The sequence below is a fragment of the Haemorhous mexicanus genome, chromosome 1 (genome assembly GCF_027477595.1).
Source record: "Haemorhous mexicanus isolate bHaeMex1 chromosome 1, bHaeMex1.pri, whole genome shotgun sequence".
Lineage (NCBI taxonomy): Eukaryota > Metazoa > Chordata > Aves > Passeriformes > Fringillidae > Haemorhous > Haemorhous mexicanus.
The window spans coordinates 124,101,176-124,113,738 of NC_082341.1; the positions used below are offsets into that span (position 1 = coordinate 124,101,176).

A 12,563-nucleotide genomic window follows, 5' to 3' on the forward strand; every position below is an offset into this window, starting at 1 on the left:
GTTTCACTAAGCCTAGTAAAAACAGTTTTTTAAATTAAAACTAAGCAAACATTTTTAGGACTGAATAAAAATGTGTTTTGATACAGTGGCTAGGGAGCAGGAAGAGGGAGGAGGAACCCAAGAAAAATAAATTAGAATTAGAAAGAAAATGCACTCTGTATTAATTTTGCACTGATAAGTACCTAACATCTCTCAACACATTATAAGAGAACAGATCATTCCAATTATACCAGTGCCTATTTTCTGAACAGTATATGGGTGTCCCCAAAAAATACCTGCAGTTGTGGCTTACACACTTAAGTAAACCATGGTAACAGTGATGCAGGACTTGTTCATTTTGACGTTATTTTTGCAGCATAAAATTGCCTTAAAGATTGTGATAGCAGCCCTGGGCCTGTCTTCTGTAACAGAAGGTTTCTTAATTAACACAGGCTTTCTGTAAATGCTTCTGTCTTGGTCCTCTCCTTAGAGCAGGTAGAGCTGAAAACAATTTGAAGCAAATCTCACAGGTCCATACTGGACTGGATGTATGCATCTGTCCACAATCACTTTTAGCCTTACAATTTTCAAAGCTCTGCTTAAAGAACCCAGCTGTTTCAAGCCTGAGTGTCCAGTGCTCACCCCTACTGCAAGAGTATTGTGGAAACATCTAGAGGAAGAGGAGATGGGCTGAAGGCAGGGCCCTTGCACTAAACAAACCCAATTTCTTGTCTTTACAAGCTTGTAATATAAATAAGGAAGGTGGGCTAATGCTGGCTGAGGCAACTGCTGCGCAGGGAGCTAAAGGAAGTGCCTTTAGATGGGACAGCAGGTCAGCAGGTATATATTGCTGTATTTAAGTGTTCTTACTTCCTTACACTAGAACCTTTAGGGGCTGCTTACCCCTGCGTGAATTGCACAATCTTTAGGCAAGATTTAAGAAAATACCATTTTTCCTTGGTGGATCCATTCCAAATCTTCTGGTAGTTACTTCATTACCGCTGCGTTCTCTATGCAAAATTCAGGCCAATTTTAATGAAGTACTTATAGAACTGCTGGGAGTTTAAAATTGTATCTCCATGAATTTAGAAGCACCTTCTTTCTTTATTAACTCACTGATAATAATGGCCTTAAGGACACTGAGGCCAGCAAAGTCAGTCTGACATTTCCAAAGTTAAATAATTTCAGAGAAATGGCAAATTGAATAAAATGAAGCTTGAAATGTTCCCTGAAGCTACAGTTAAAAGGTAAGATTACAGGTAAATCTTGAAAAGTCATGGTTCATTCTCAATGTTATGCTTCAAATTATTTATATGATTGCCAAAATACAGAATAGCTGTATGTGTGATTTAAAAAAATTTGCCACATTCTCCATGACAAGTTTTTGCTGATGATTTTCCAAGTTTGAGAACTTTTATTTTTTTAGAAGTTATTAGGAAGATTTGAGCCTTGGCTTATGGCTTTATGGGAAAAAAAATCTTCAACTATGAAAAAGAGAACACAACAGATGTGATCTAACCTACTTGGATAATTACCTCTGCTGAATAAGTAAATACAGGGTAATCTGAACTGAGGGACCACAGTATCTCCATACTTACCACACCATTTCACTTTCCAGTTTCGATTAGCATCAACACCATGACAGTGAAACCTCATGTTCTTTGATCTTGTTTTTCTCCAAAATCGATCCTAGCATAAGTTACAAAATATTTAAATAGCAAAATTACTCTATTTTGGCAAAAATCTATTTGTACACATAACAAATCAACCCTGGTAAACATATTCAGTATTCTGCCTTAAATGGAATCATTTATTTCCAAGGCACAAAGTGATGGACCAGATTTATGCAGAGTCACCTTTGAATAATGTAATAACTATTTGATCTTTCTTGTCTGAATAATTTTTCAAATAATACTACTGCCATTACTTACATTTGTCCAGCTGAAATGATATCCATCCACATTAAATACAGGCATGATATAGAAATACAGCTGAGTTAGCATCTTTCTCATGTCAGGATCAGTCTGGTGTGTCTGAAGAGCCTAAAGCAGAAAACCCAAAGAAAATAGTTTCCATAATAAAAATAATTTCCCAATTAAGTATTGTGGTGGACTATGACAGTCACGAGGCATTTGGCAGTACAGAGGTCTGCTCTCATGGCAGCACAGACATCCTTCTAGCTGTGCCTGAAGGGCTGACATCTTCCTGTAAATGTGATTCAGACAGTGTGTGAACATGTGAAAAAGGTGTTCTAAAGACCCTATTCTCTCTCCTTCTCAGTTGCTTTCAATACTCAAGAAAATACATCTCATATTACAGAGAAGAAAATGCATGCAAAGTTTTTCTTGAAGTAAGAGCTGAAAGTCAGTGGAACCGATTCTTAGTTGAAGAAATGAGTTTAGCTCCTGTAAGACAGTGCAGCCCTGTTGTTTCCACTAGGTGATTTGATAAGGTCTTGAAGCATTTAAGGCTCAGATTAACAACACAGCTTTTGTTTACATTCAAAGTAGCTTACTATATGCACAATTATCAATACAGGCGGTTTATTCCCTTACAATTTAGACACCTCTCTATTTTTGGAGAACCTTTAGTGTATAGGTTAGTAAAAGAAGTCCAGGTAGGGAAAGGTTTTGGTTTTTTATCCATTCTGCATCTTTGAAAAATGCAGCAAAACTAGAGGCTCCTCAGCACTTCTATTTGCTAGTGCCAGAGATGCTCCTTTACTGGTTCCAGGGAGCTTATACTCCACATTCTCCTGCAAATACTGTCCCTTGACATAGCTGGGCATCAATCTGCATCCTTCAAAGTTTAAGTCTTGATTTTATAAGGTGAGAAATCCAGTGCTTCATGTGGCAGGTGGAAAGCATATCATACTGATGCTGGGTTCAGAGGGATGCCTGAGCTTGGCTGTTCTCCTCCTGCAGCTGTGATTACAGCCTTCTGCTCTGCAGTATTTCTGGCCCTTCAGATCTGAAGAGTAGCATGTGTTTGGGGAGCAAAGGGAAACATTTGCTCTGAAATAAACTAAGCTAAATGCTTTTCAATTGACAAATGCTTGGGAACAGTGTGAAGTACAGGAATTCAATACTTCTGGGCTCCTGACGATGCAGCTGTTTGAATTACTGAAGCTGCCATGGGAGCTGATGGATGCTTTTTGTGGAATATCTGTAAGAAATAACCATACATTTGGACAAGTCTGGGGCTGAAATTTACTCATGGAGGAGTATGACATTTTTTTTTTCTTTACTGAGGGGATTAGTGGGACTTCTAAATACTTCTCCTATGTGGTTCATTAACTGCCCCCCTGTTTAACTGCACTTTCTCCTTGCCCAGCTTCATCTCACCCTCCCAAAGTGCTCTGCACGTGCAAGTCCTTCAGCCTCCCCTCAGATCCAAAGCAGCACATGATCCTTGTGAAAAGCCAAGTCACCAGTACTGCTCCAAACCGAGCTCCTCTGTTCCAGCCGGGCAAGGGGAGGGGACAGTGAGAACCAGAAGGCAAGGCAAAGCACAGAATGAAATGGGACAGGGTGGTGTGGAGCATAGCACCTTAGGATAAGATCCTGAAAGAGATGTTGTTTGGAGGGGAGAAGAGAATGATAGTGTGCTTTTGAAGGGAATCTTGATGGACTGCCCAGGAGAAAGCCTTAGCCAGTGAGGAGGTCATGAGTTCCCTGGTCCATTTGCCAGAAATTCCCCAAAAATTCATAGCTGGTCTTGCCTTTAAATTCAATTTACTTGTATTAAAAAGCCATATCTAGTCTTCAAATAGGTTTGGATAAAAAAATTGGTGTTAAGGGAACTGCAAAAAAATTAGTTTTGTCAAAATGTTGATTTCTCAAATCAATGGTTACTCAAAAGCAATGACCATGAAAATAAGGACTGTGTGTTATTGCTATTTCACATGCAGGTGATGTATTGAAGTAAACAGGGCTACTGTGTGCATTAGGCTGGGCCTGTACTAAAATCTGGACAGGATTGGGAGCCTGTTTGGTAAGTATGGATGTTAAGCTGGTAAAACTGTTCTTACAGCTGGAACAGAACCAACCCATGCTCCAAATTGTGAATTAAAGAAAATGAACATTTTTATCTTGCTTATTTCAGAAGTAGTAATAGGGAGAAGTAGTTTAGCTGAGGAGAAAATAAAGCACCACACACCACTTCCTTGATTTTTCACTGCTTTTCTATTTTTAGACAGTATTAGCAAATTAAGCTCAGGTTGTGTAGCCATGGTGAGTATTTGCATACCAGTGATGATGAAATTGGTATGTGTTTTTATCTGTATTTTGTGTGCTGTCAATTACATTGGTAATTATGCTTTTTGTTACACTGGGCTATATGCTATGTTTTAAACTGCAATGCTGCAAGACTAAAATCTTTAAAACACTTTTAAAGTCATCTCCTTAAAATAACAACAGATAATTAATTAATGTAAGGTAATACGCTGCTTAAAATTGCATTCATGAATTTTGCATATTTTTCAGAACCTTTACAAATTTGCAAAAAGTGGCATAATTAAAATATTTGAATAAAGATTTTTTTAATATACAATATGTTTTAAATCCTGTGAAGAATATATTTTCCTTGCTAGGTGAAAGCACCACCATTTAGAAACCTAAACAAAATATAGGCAGCAAAATGTCAAGTTTTATAGTGACTTTATGTTATTTTAATGCCTGTTGTCATTGACAAAATACTAGAAGAGACTTTGGAAAGCATTATAGTCCCCAGTAATAATCCTCAAAATGGAAGGTCTTAATGTTGGTTTAGAGCCAAATATGTCATTCAGTTCTGTTCTTTAAAGAATATATGGGGTTTTAAAATAACTTTGTCACCCTTTTAGAGTAGTATTTCATTAAAAATATAGTGGATCTAGAGTGGCTTTCTTCTTTGAAAGCAAGCAGATAGTGTGAGATCATATTCACTCTTTCTGCTGAAAATACTTTGTTTTTTGTTCTGCTTCTATCTGGTATTTTTATTTGATGTTTGTAATCAGGCAGCACAGACAGTATAATCTTTGGCAAGGAGCCTTACAGTTACCAAGGTGTGTCCTTGCTGGAGCAAAGCCCACAACTTGCTTTTTGTGTCGTGGCTCTCAAGTCCTCCCAGCTCTGATCATGGGAACCACCTCCCCCAGCCCCGGCCCCAGCAGTGCTGAAAGGTTTTCTCTCCGCTGTGACACGAGCAAGGTGAGCAGGAGCCATTAGTGAATTAACTGCATTGTAGTTTGCAGAGAGCTCTCAGAATATGGGTTGGTTGTGCTTCCCCATCATGCAATCAATAGCAGCTTTGCTGCTGAGTGTGCTGAGAGCCAGAGCAGCCCAATAAACGCTGAATCGTGTTATTAGTGAGCGAACAGATGATAGAGGAATGCTGCCAACACCGTGCAAGCAATCTGCCTGGGGGTGGGGAAAGCACCAGGGATTAACAGCATGGGGCTCCATCATCTGGATCAGCTGAGTGATGGTTGCTGATAGAGCTACAGCAGCTTAGGCTGGCTGAGGATATGGTCCAGAGGAAATTTAATTTAGGGGACGAAGTAAACAAAAGAGCTATATTGTAAACTGCCAAAGCAATAAAGGCAAGAGTGCAAAATGGATTTAGGATGCAGTTAGGCTTTTTATAAAATCAAGGGATTGAGTGAGAAGGACAAAGCAAGGAGACAGGGTTGGGAGAAACTCTGAAATCCCAATTAAGCTTAATAAGGATTTGCTATCACACAATTAATTATTATTAAATTTAAGGTAACAATCAGCTTTTGCTCTTTCTGATTTTGAATTAAACAATCATACTGAATTAAACAGTTTAGCCCAAAGAACTGACTCCATTTACTGCTCTGCCAGAAATTGCACAAAACTGCTTCTGGCAAAACAGGATTAACTCTTCCGTGCCATTATTAAGAAATCAGTTAAAACACCTTTGCTGACAGTAATACATAATATTTTACTTTTATCTGCACATGTTACACTTTAGCAGGCTGACACTATGATCTGCCATTCTGGCCTTCATTGCCACTTTATCAGTTTGGCAAGATAGTAATTAGCTCTGTCTTTGCTCTTGGAAGCAGTGCAGCTTTTTATCTCTGTTTTCCCTTTTACTGCTAGTGTCCTGCTTTGGCATTCAAATCACAAGCAGAGTAGTAAGCCCATTATTAATGCTAAGATACAGCTGAGTATTTAAAAACAAATGGCTTAAAACAAAAGGTCAAATTTTCAAGGCTGAAGCTTGAACTGTGTCTGATTTATCCCTTTTGTTTAATACAATGCAAAACCCTCCTTCCTCTTTGAAGGCATTTACCACAGGAGAAACCCAGAAACAACTGAGAAAGGGGAGTGTGCTGCAACTACTCCTTAACACCCATAAAAAGAGTCTGACAAGAAGGATCTGCAGAATCCCAAAGACTTGACTGTGTAGCTCCTTAAGGATGCAAAAGGAAAAGATGCTGAAGCAGAGAAGAGGCAGAGAGATGATTGTGGGATTGACATGTTAGAGAAGCAAACAGCCATTCCAGGAATCTTGTGCAAGGCTGGGACCACTCAAGCAAGAACAGGATCTTGTGGGAAAGAAGATGCATAAATACACAGATCTTAGTAGAAACTGGAGAGACAACTTCTTGGTGCCACTCAGAGAGGTAATATAAAAGGAAAAAACAAAAACCTATTTGATGCCAAACAAGTCAAGGACTGCCTGTCTGGGGAAAAAAAGGCCTGAGTTATTCTGAAGCACTGTGAGTGTTTTGAAAGGAGCAACACAGATTTCTTTACTAGTAATTGTATGAAATTAGTGCTCACCAAGATATAGGCCTCTGAAAAATGTAATTATTGAAATTTGCATCCTAATTGAGGTGCTCCATGGTAGTACATATTGAGGGAAGCTCAAGAGAACTCACTTGAACACATGCTTTAATTAAATTTTTGAGACACAATTAAATACTTATTTAATTGCTTGTAATTCCATTTCTGGAACAAATAGATTGTCCAACATGTGGAATTTTCTTTCACAGACCTTTTTCATGCTCAGTAGTGTTTCTGCATATCACCAGTTTTACTGAGGCCCTAATTACTCAGTACCATCATACAGCAGTGGACTGCTAAAGTACAGAGCAGAATTTCTTCCTTAGGGCAACTAATGTGTTGGAACAACAATGTGAATTCTTTTCATGTCTTGAAGAAGAACATATCCAACAGCCTAAAAGCCTTCAGGGGGTAGAATCTGAATGTCCTAGTGATGAATACTTAAATAAGAATTTACAGGAGCAAGTGTCATTGAGGAATTCCTATAACAGGCGCAACACAGCTGCAGTGTTACTTTTCTTTTTTCAAGATCTACTTACATTATGAAAAATTAATAGCTGCAAGCAAAATTAAAGCACTTTTTACCTTCTTAAGTTCATGGGTAGGCAGAAAGATGGAGCTGAGTAGCTAAAAGTGCACACAAAAATAACATAGTACTTTCTTTTAGAAAACTGAAAACAATTTTGACTGCTTTTTAAATTTGTTATCACGAAGGTGTAACAGCAAAGGAAAGAACCTTCCCTAAACTGTCTTACTGTTGAATAAAACCTGGGAAATTCCACCACGGATCAAAAGAGACAGAGATACTTCACAGCATAAAAATGGTTTGCCACAGTTGCCTTTAAAACAATGCATCACATGCCTCGTTGTGGTGATACCACGGTACTGCACTCCATCTTTTTGGCATTGGCTTAGATTTTATCCATTAAAAAAAAAAAAAAAAAAGGCATCACGAGTGAGGCCCCAGATCAAGAAACTCTTGTTGATAGTGTTCACTGCTACTTCAGTTTCCTTCCCCTCAGAATTGGTGCAGGTTTTCAGTAGCAAGCATGTGCTAGAGAGATGCAGATACTCAGAGAGAAGTGGAGTATAGGATGGCTGCCAAAAAAAGGAAACACATTCAGAACTGAAACAGCTGTGGAATGGAAGGGAGACGTTGAGTAGAAGCAGAAACTACTACACGTAGGTGTGAACACTGCACATGAACTTCAAAAGGCAGGAACAGCATTTGCAGGATGGAAAAAGATCATGAGGATAAAACAAATTCTGCATTGGTACCAGTGCCTCTTGCTGCTGAAAGGCTGATGAATGAAGTGCTGAGTGAAGAGGCTGGAAGAGGTGATCTCTCTGATGGAGAAAAAACAAACTGTTTCAGGCAGAAGCTCCTGGCAGAGAAGGATGAATTAGCTAAAGACAAGTAAGGCTGAGTGTTTCAAATATAGATATGGCAGGATGAAACAGATGGATTTTTTTCCTTCAGATAATGAATATAGAGGGAGCACTCAGAGAAGTCCATTTTTTTTCCTTCTGAAATTAGGCAGCTAAAAAGACAGCTGGGGAGACCAGAATCTGGTAAACAATAAAAATTATGCTCCGATGATTGTATTGTGTTTACTGAAAGAGCTGCAGACATTCATGGGGAGATTGTCACCAGATGACTGGTCCTTCAAGGTGAAAAAAGCCCAGTTTTTGTGGTGCCACCACCACTGGCACCTGTGAAAGAGGCTGCAGGGGGGTAAATAGCCCTGGGAAGTTTCTGCCTTTCCTAAACCAAGGGTAAACTAAAAATTGATCAACTGGAGGAAAACCCAGATAGGAAGATTTCACAGAGTAAGAAAATGCAATTATTTAAAGAGCAACAAATATTTCACATCAAGCCAACATCAGCTAAAGAGCTTTAGCTGAAGGGAAAGAACATCCAGCTAAAGGGTGAAAGGAAAAAGCTACAGGTATAATGTTTGTTTTGGCCTTGCATGCCTCTCATTCACTTTGGAATATTTAAACCTTTTTCAAAAGCTCTTCAGATTTTTGAGGACCATCAGTCAAAGATACTTTAGGAACACTGGCATACCTGTACCCAGGAAAGGACTGGCACAAATCTCTGATTTATATGGAGAGGTCAGGTCCTTGCTTTCTTTCCTCTATGGTTCAAAATTTCCATTTGGAGAACTCCAAAAAACGGAGATGGAAAGCCTGTCACAGTGGGTGGAACACATTTTCCCAAAGAATAACTAAATTTAGGTGTAATGAGCATCCTTTGAATTAATCTTAGTCTGAAACCCGGGGATGTGGGAACACAGCATTTCAGTTGTACCTCTTCAAAAGACTTTAGTTGGTTGACAAGTGATAGATCATGTGTATAATCTTTAGGAAACATTATTGTGTTGCTTCACATAATTATCTTGCACACCCCCAAGATCAGACTATTTCTGAAGTGGTTGAAAAAACTGATATTTGAATTTGATAATTAGGCAGTATTTCAAGGCTCTAAGTAGTTACAGATAACACAGGGAAAGAAATTTTCTAAATCCTAAAGGACTGCTGGTTTTGATGGAGCTCAGCAAGACCCAGCAATGATCCAGAATGTGAAGCTGTTTTCCTGCCAGTGTGGGCTTCAGCACTGGCATGAATGACTGAGTGCTGCTCTGACTGTCGATGCAGGATATTGCAGATGTTTTGTCCATCAGGACATGAACTGTGGAATTTTGTAGAATGAGTATAAGTGCTACACTGGCTTTCAGCAGATCTTAAAGTAAGAATACTTACAGCTTTATTGCCTTCTGAGCACATGGCCTGAGCAGTGCAGAAGAAGAGCCAACCCTTTTTAACACTGTCTGTGTCTCCTGCTTGGCCCCGCATCTGAGTGCTCTGCTGTCCTGACTGAGCTCTGGCTATGTGCTGCTCCTTTAGCTGGCTGCACTCAAACACTTCATAAACATTCTTGAGGAAGAACCTGAGGTCTTGAATGCTGCAAAATTCCTGGTAAAGACTGCTCTCTGGGGCCTGGTCCACAAGCCTAATGGCTGGCTAATTGGCAGTATGCATCCCATATGCATCCCACGAGGTGACTCATAAATCAGTCTCAGGCTGAGAATAGTGGGGGCAGATGTTGCGCTTTGCTTCTTAGACAGTCTGTGTGTGTCTCTCTTGGCTCATTATTATGGAGTGAAAAGATGAGTTTCTAGCCTGGTTTTGGAATAAATCAATACCAATGTCAGCATGAAAAAAACCCCAACAAACAACAAAATACCTCTGAGAACTGCCCTCAGCCTTTTTATTTCTTTTTCTGGGGCTACATGCTTGCTCCCTGGGAGCGTGATGAAGTCCAAATGCATAATCCTGAATAATCTGGGAACTCAAATAATTGTGACCATTGTTGAGGATGGGAGAAGAAGGTGGTGAAGGTCACTGCATTTCCCAAGTGTGAGACTATTTTCACCTTCATCTGGGGCCCTGATGAGGTCACTCCTTTAGGGAGATGCATTTGATCTTAATAGACCTTACAGGTGACACTGGATTCTTAAAACACTTTGTCAAGAAGAACAGTCAGTGCATGCTTCTTGAAGATTTTTAATTACATTTCTTGAATTTTCTAATCTTGAAATAAAAATTACTGCATCAGAAATAAAGAATAACACAACTCAAAGTCACATCTCAACTATGCTGTTTTCTGAATATATTGTATGAAAGACATCTCAAGGTTATACATCATTGAAATGGATCAAATGGCAGCATTTATTAGAGGGAAGAAAGTCAAACCAGATGTAATGGGAATCCTCATCTGCTTTCACTAAAACTGAAACAGAATCTAGTTTTGATGTTAATTTGAATAGCAGCCTGTGAACCATATTTCAGACTTTTAATGAAATTGTAAAATCCTAAATTTGAGGTTGGGATAATTTGATAACTGAATTCTACTTCTCCTTTCTCAATGAATAGGAGTTAAATATTCTTACTTAAAATATGTACATATATAATTGTATTTTTGCAAAATGGCTATAGGTATTATGTCTTTGTTTCTGTGACGGCTATTTAATTTTGGATAAATGCATTATATATCTGAATTTTTTTCTAAAGTCTACTGCTCTCTACAAAGTAATTACATGTATTAGAGTATCTTTCAGTTCATAATATTTACAAACACATATTAATGTATTAGATCCCATGTACCCTTTCTAAAATTCTAGGCTAACAAACCTTTCTTCTTCTTCTTTTTTTTTTTTTTTTTCCCCTGAATCTCTTGCTGTGGACACAAGTTCTGGGTTCATTTATCTTTGCAGATTGCCTTCAAAGCAGCCCACATGTAATCAGTTCTGTTTCCTTTTACAGTTTGTCTTGCTTCCATACTCCACCACAGGTCTTGTAATGTTTCCACTTTCAGAGTCCTTTTTCCATCACTTTCCAGCTGAGTAAGGCTTGAATTGGGTGGGATTCTACTGCAACCTCACTGCTATTTCTCTATGGTACAGGTGCAGACACTTCTCTGTGTCTGAATTTTAGGTACCTAAAATTCTGGTCCTGTGTGCAGGGTGTCCCCTTTCTTGACTTGAAATTCAATGACAATGAGGTGGGGTTTGCCAGAGGCCAGGAGTACAGCTAATCCTGACAGAACATCTGATTATCTTTAGCTGAGAGCCTACAGACTTTTAGGGGCGCCTTCCACAGAAACAAACAGTGATGTTGTTATTAACATCAGACCTATGGAACACAGAGCCAAGGCTAGAGCTCATTCTGGAGTAGATTATAAGGAAAAAAAAAAAAACCAAAACAACACACAGAAAACTAAACAAAACCCACAACTCCCCAAACCATAGTCTTTGCTATCCTTTTGTTTGTTTCAAAATGTGAGTAGGCTGCTTTCGTACTTTGAAATATATTATCACATAATATCCTGCTGCATTCTCTTTCTCTTTTAAATATGTAATTTCTCTATATTTTTTCTCTTGTTAATATTTTCTTTTTTTCTAATTATTTTAATTGCCCAAATACAGAACAAGTTCTGCACAGCAGGCAGCCTCTTGCCTTCCCATGCTCCAGCCTTACCTCCTCACTTCCCAAGCCTGATCTGCTTTAGTCTGCTTTTTTGCATTTCTAAGTAGGTGGGAGCCAGGTCCAGCTTAGCTGAACAATTCCAGATTCCCTGTAGACAGCGGGGAGCTGCTGCCATGCCCAGAAAAAACACATGAGCAGCTGCACAGTGGCACCTCCATCCTTTGGAGGTGCTCTCCTGTTGCTTGCAGCAAATCCACTGTCACCCAGAGACTGCCACTTCTAGAGGTGCAAACCAGATACTGAGGGTTCCCAAACTGAATTTGAGTATTTGGTAAAGTTTGAGGCACTCAGATTGAGGCATGAATGTTAAGTGACATTCATGCAGGGAGGGTTTTCTTCCTAAGCTAAATTGCCTGCAAAGCTTTCTTGTACACAGGAGCATGGATATACTTCAATAAAAATAAGTGTCAGAGATCACAGGGTGAAGTGAAAGCTTGCTAAGACATTTCAGGCTGCCTGCATAGTAAAGGGATGCATGGAAGCTGTTCCTGTTAGAAAAGAAGCCAACATCATGTAAATCCAGCATTACTTCTTGCTTGCCTTAAATCAATGGACTTCTGGTGCTATTCCTTAGAGTCAACAAATATGCCAGGAAAAATCTGTTTCCAAGCTCACAGCCCTTTCTCAGAACTGCCCATAAGTACCAGGGAGGATGGAAAACTGGGCTGCCAGGCTGCAGAGGTGCTTAAGGGAGGAGTTTGCCAGCAAAAGAGAATTGCAGAGTTTGAAGCCCAGAAA

At 39.2% G+C, this 12,563-nt stretch overlaps 1 protein-coding gene across 1 annotated transcript in view; it reads right to left on the reverse strand.

Annotated features, from left to right (window-relative positions):
• Positions 1 to 12,563, reverse strand: part of CPA6 (carboxypeptidase A6) — a 45,410-nt gene that overhangs the window by 11,201 nt on the left and 21,646 nt on the right. Inside the window, exons 6-7 of the mRNA XM_059844549.1 lie at positions 1,911 to 2,021; positions 1,578 to 1,668 (exon numbers count right to left, since the gene is read on the reverse strand). Coding sequence (XP_059700532.1) covers positions 1,578 to 1,668; positions 1,911 to 2,021 — 202 coding nt within the window. The remainder of the gene's footprint in view (positions 1 to 1,577; positions 1,669 to 1,910; positions 2,022 to 12,563) is intronic.